The 5,136-nt window shown below is 41.5% G+C and overlaps 1 protein-coding gene across 1 annotated transcript in view; it reads left to right on the top strand.

Moving 5' to 3' along the window:
- The window catches only part of LOC104950637 (uncharacterized), a 12,354-nt gene that overhangs the window by 2,103 nt on the left and 5,115 nt on the right, over positions 1–5,136 (top strand). The window contains exons 3-4 of the mRNA XM_010777183.1: positions 690–901; positions 4,413–4,550. Coding sequence (XP_010775485.1) covers positions 690–901; positions 4,413–4,550 — 350 coding nt within the window. The remainder of the gene's footprint in view (positions 1–689; positions 902–4,412; positions 4,551–5,136) is intronic.

The following is a 5,136-nucleotide window of genomic DNA, read 5'->3' as shown; positions in this document are numbered from 1 at the left end:
TCCCCCCGGACCCCCCTTGAGGAGGTGAGGTGAGGTGAGGTCCGCCCCCCAATAGCACTTTACCCCTGCCTATATGCCGTGAGCTGATTATGCAGCCTTCATTGTAACAGTAATTCAGATGCAATTAGCCTATATAAAAGGCCTCAAATTGGAAGCATTGTCTGGGCCGTCTTTTTCACTCAATTCTGCAATAGGTAGATCTCGCCTTTCACCTAGGCCGAGGTCGGTGATCTTGGGCTTAAAAAGGTTGGTGACCACTGCTGTAAAGGAATAACAATGTGCATTGTACAGCTACAAATTTGAATGTTTGTGATTAACCGATGGTTAAAGAGTTCCTTGTGTAGGGAATAGGATTACAAAACTCTGTGGATAAGCTTTAAAGAGATGATTTTATGAGGCATTGCTCTAGTAAACTACCCAGCAGTTTGTTAACCATAAACATCTACAGCAGTAAAATATAAATGAATGCAGCAGTAATATTAATCAAAAACCTAACTCATTCTGTTCTGAAGCATGCTTTCTGAAGTCCTTGTACAACTGTAGTCGCAGGATAGCTAGATTAAACTGTTATTAACGTTGTGACTATACCTAACCAACTTTTCATGAGCAGCTTCAAAATCAAATGTCTTTAGTAATTGTTATGAAATGACTGTTTCTTTAACAACTATCTTGTGTTTATTTTCTTCTAGGTCTGGTATGCTGGAGTCTGGAGTGGACAGGATCATCACTCAGGTCGTGGACCCCAAGATGAACCACACTTTCCGGCCGCACATAGAAACTGCCATTCATGATTTCTTGTCAGGGGACAGGAGGGAGGAGAACGCTTTGAGTTGTAACTCTGCTCCGTCTGAACAGACAGAACTACAGGAGGCCCCGCCTGCCTCTGGCCCCAAAACCCCCTGAGGGTCCATTTAACAAAAATGAAGTACTCTGTAAGGTCAAGAACAAGTTCAGTTAAGAAATCTATTTTTCATCTTTGCTTCAGGTGTGTGTTAGCCTTTTGAAAGGTGTAGCATCAGACATAAGGAGGATGAAGAAGACCAACAGGGGATCGTTTTTTTGCAACGGACTGGAGTCAGGAGTGTTTCTGCATTCAAAATGTTCAGCATGTGATGTTGTGACATGTCCTGTCAGTGCTGCACAAGGCTACTGCTGAAGGAGTCGGAAAAAACGTAATGCACTCTAACTGTACCGAAGGGCTTTGTGCATAAGAAGAAAAAAGGGAAAAGCCTGGATAATAATTTCTTTATGTGCCAATCACATTTTTACTTAAGTAGGTTGAAGACAGATGTCTTACTCACCCAGTTTGTGTGTGTACAGACATGTTCCTTAGTTAACATGTTGACTTGTTTAACTGAAATGATTCAGATGATGAGTGAAGTTGATGGGCTGGTTTCAGTCAGGAGGAAGAAGATCCAGTAGTTTCATTCTAAGTCAAATTGAATTATTGAAAAACATTGAAGCAAATATTTTTTGATCAGTATCTAGAATTGTTTCTTTTTAGTGCATGTATTTAGTATGTAGCATTGTTTGTGCATCCTATGTGATTTACTAAACACAGGTGAAATCATATTCCCCTATGTCTCACTGTTCTTTTTTGTTCCAGTTTGTAGTTCCTGTGCTTTTATTAGTAAAGATACCCTGATGTATTCAAAGCTGTTTGTTAAGCGGAGCAGTAGCAAACCACAGCCATTTATTTCCTTAGTGTGAGACAAGAACCAGAGCAGATAATCATAAAATAGTACCACTAGGTGGGGTTGTTTTCCCCTTTAAAACATTGAATCTGCCAAAAAGTAATCCTAAAATTATATTTAGAGGCAAACCCCCTGATTCCGACCCCAGAAACTTACAAATGTCCTATCCACATATTTGGGATCCTACAATAACTGTTTTATTATGAGAAGGTGTACACGTGGAAGTCATGAGTTATGTTGAGTGACCAGTGACTCAGTACCTTTTGTATGAGCCACTGACAGACTGCCATGTCAGGACGGGAGTACAGTGTGTGTGTGTGTGTGTGTGTGTGTGTGTGTGTGTGTGTGTGTGTGTGTGTGTGTGTGTGTGTGTGTGTGTGTGTGTGTGTGTGTGTGTGTGTGTGTGTGTGGTGTGTGTGTGTGTGTGTGTGTGTGTGTGTGTGTGTGTGTGTGTGTGTGGTGTGTGTGTGTGTGTGTGTGGTTGTGTGTAGTACGTAGTTAGTACGTGTGTGTGTGTGTGTGTGTGTGTAGTGTGTGTGTGTCGTAGTGTGTGTGTGTGTGTGTGTGTGTGTGTGTGTGTTGCTTGCTTAACTTTATTGATTCAACCACTTGTTTTTTGGCAAGAGACTGATCCACAATTTTCCAAAATATGTGTCAACGAGGGTGTTTGTAAATCTGCCCTACATACGTTTTTTGTTTACTATGTGTCTGTGTAGAATATGCTTTAAGGATTATGCTGAACAAATTGAAACATTGGATGAATGTTATCAAAAAAGGTAACTAAATAAGCTGTTGCAAGAAATTATGCATTAGAGATGTTCAAAAAATGTCATACATATACTTCCATTGAACTGAATATGTTAGAACATCAGCACAAAAAACTATCTGCATGTGTCCTTTGTGTGGGAACGTATAAGTAAACTCATAGAAAACCAGCAATATGGTCATTGAAGTCTATAGTCTCAGTCTAGTGATCTGAAAACACAATGGCAAAACAGTCAACAGATCAGAGTTCATAAACCCAAAGGTTATAGTAATGTTTCCTCCTTCAAAGCAGACACTGACTGGATGAACATGATCTATATGCACACAGAAACATCCAGAGGCATGCATGATGTTTACGACACGATCAAGAGAAAGGGTCCTCCATCTGTACTGTTTACACAGTGGTGTCTATGTGCATTTGTCTGTGATTTTGGACATGTGAGTGTGTTCATGTCGGGGTGAAGGGTCATTGCGTGGGTGGTCAGCAGGGGTTGTGTGAGGGAAGCTGTGGGATGTTGTTTTGAGCATGATGAGACAAATCGAGCAGGAAAGGTCAGGGGAAAAAAGTCCAAAAGACGTCCAAACATCAGCCCCCCTATAAGAGAAGGTCTTCCCTCACTGGGCCCCTGCATGGACACACACAAACCCACTCTGGCATCGCACCTTGACCTCTTGTTCTAAACCATGGAGCAAGGAATTGTGTATTTTTTTGACTTGCGGATTGACAGCCCATCGTTATGTGGTCATGATGCCACATGACTGGTCTGTCTCTTTGTAGTTGTCAGGGGTCAGAGGTCATGGCTGTTATGAGTCAAAACACAACCGCAACAACTAGGCTGCAAGATGTAATGCTTCACAAAGAAAAAAAACAAAGCTTACCTCACATTGGACTCACAACACAAACCTGTTTCCCTTTGATGTGACCCTTCTAGCTCGCCAATTGTCTGAACAGTTATAATAATCTAAAAGTAAAATGTTGCAAGTTTTTTTTTTTGTGTGTGTCATATCCCATAGAGATTTGGCCACACTCTAAGCTACAGTTATATTATTTGATCACAGACCTTTTCAACCAGACTTGCTTTTTTGCAAGGTGTGTTTAACTGAAGTATCAGACATGACTTTCCATAAGACCAGCTGGTAGAAATCACAACATCAGATACAAAAATGGTGAGCATCTAGAATCTAGATAGCAGAAATATACATCAGCATTATAAACATTTTGACAGGAGACATATCTATAAACTGTGTCTGTGTGTATAAGAGTATTATAAGCTTATTTATATGAACATGTCAGAAAAATGTGATGCAAAATAAATTCAGTGTACAGGAATGTAGCATTATAACAATTTGTCAAACCTGACCCCCTTCACACACTCTTTCAGGTCCGGTGCCCCTGAGACGTTCCTCACTGCACGTTTCCCTGCCAGGAAAGCAGCTGCTAACCCTCAAAGAAACACACACACACACACACACACACACACACACACACACACACACACACACACACACACACACACACACACACACACACACACACACACACACACACACTGGCTGTCGGGTTAATTGAGTGTGGATGTCTTGAGTGGTTGACCTTCACGTAACCCCGCATACTGCAGAGTATCAGGAAGACCTTATAAGAGCAATTTTGAATATTAAAGCAGCATATTGAATTATACGTTGTTAAACTAAACCAGACTCCCAACAAAATATCTGTTTCTAATAAAAAAAAATTCCTTCTACCAATAATACAGTTTTGGTTCCAGTTTGACGCTCGTTCACAGGGTTGCGCTATGATAGGTGGAGACAAACGTGAACGCGCCACGCTCGTGCTCGTGTTATATATTTCAGCCTTCATGCCCGGTCGTACTTTATAGTGGAAACTCCTCTGCAAGACTATCGTGCTGTAACCTATAACGCAAACAAAATAATCCTTTCTAAAGCTGTGACTAGCTGAACTAAATATGGCGAACTTCCCCGCGGTGTTCCTCCTGCTGCTGGCCTGTCAACAGGTGCTGACCATGGAGCTGCATGATATCCAGGAGAAACAACTGAGCCAGACCAAGAGACGCCTCTCCCCGCAGAGCACAGGTGAGTTGTAATAACAGGTGTGCCCCTGACTTCACTCTCTGTCACACTGAATCCAGAATGTTCTCATGTCTCCAGAAGAACACCCAGGGTCACTGGCCCTTTAATTGTTAGAAAGTATTGAATTCAAGGCATGTGCATTGTGCAAGGATGCCAAAAGCAATCTCTGCAGGATGTTTATTTGGCCTGACTGAAAATCTGACCGATCTGGGAGGCTTTGGGGACATTTTTGCATGTCATCAAATGTGTTTTGCACATGCACTAGATTTCCATGCCTTTAAAACCTGTAGCACTTCTTTAGGCTTGCTTTATCTCTTGGATAGTTTATGTGTGGTTTCCCTCTGGACCCCAATGTGCAGTGACACTGCCATGTCAACAAGTTATGATACACACACGTAGATTCNAATTGTTAGAAAGTATTGAATTCAAGGCATGTGCATTGTGCAAGGATGCCAAAAGCAATCTCTGCAGGATGTTTATTTGGCCTGACTGAAAATCTCAAATGTGTTTTGCACATGCACTAGATTTCCATGCCTTTAAAACCTGTAGCACTTCTTTAGGCTTGCTTTATCTCTTGGATAGTTTATGT

Source organism: Notothenia coriiceps, unplaced genomic scaffold (genome assembly GCF_000735185.1).
Source record: "Notothenia coriiceps isolate Sejong01 unplaced genomic scaffold, NC01 NC01_scaffold00017855, whole genome shotgun sequence".
Lineage (NCBI taxonomy): Eukaryota > Metazoa > Chordata > Actinopteri > Perciformes > Nototheniidae > Notothenia > Notothenia coriiceps.
Note: the sequence above shows the minus strand (reverse complement) of the source record. Positions and strands in the feature narration are given on the sequence as shown.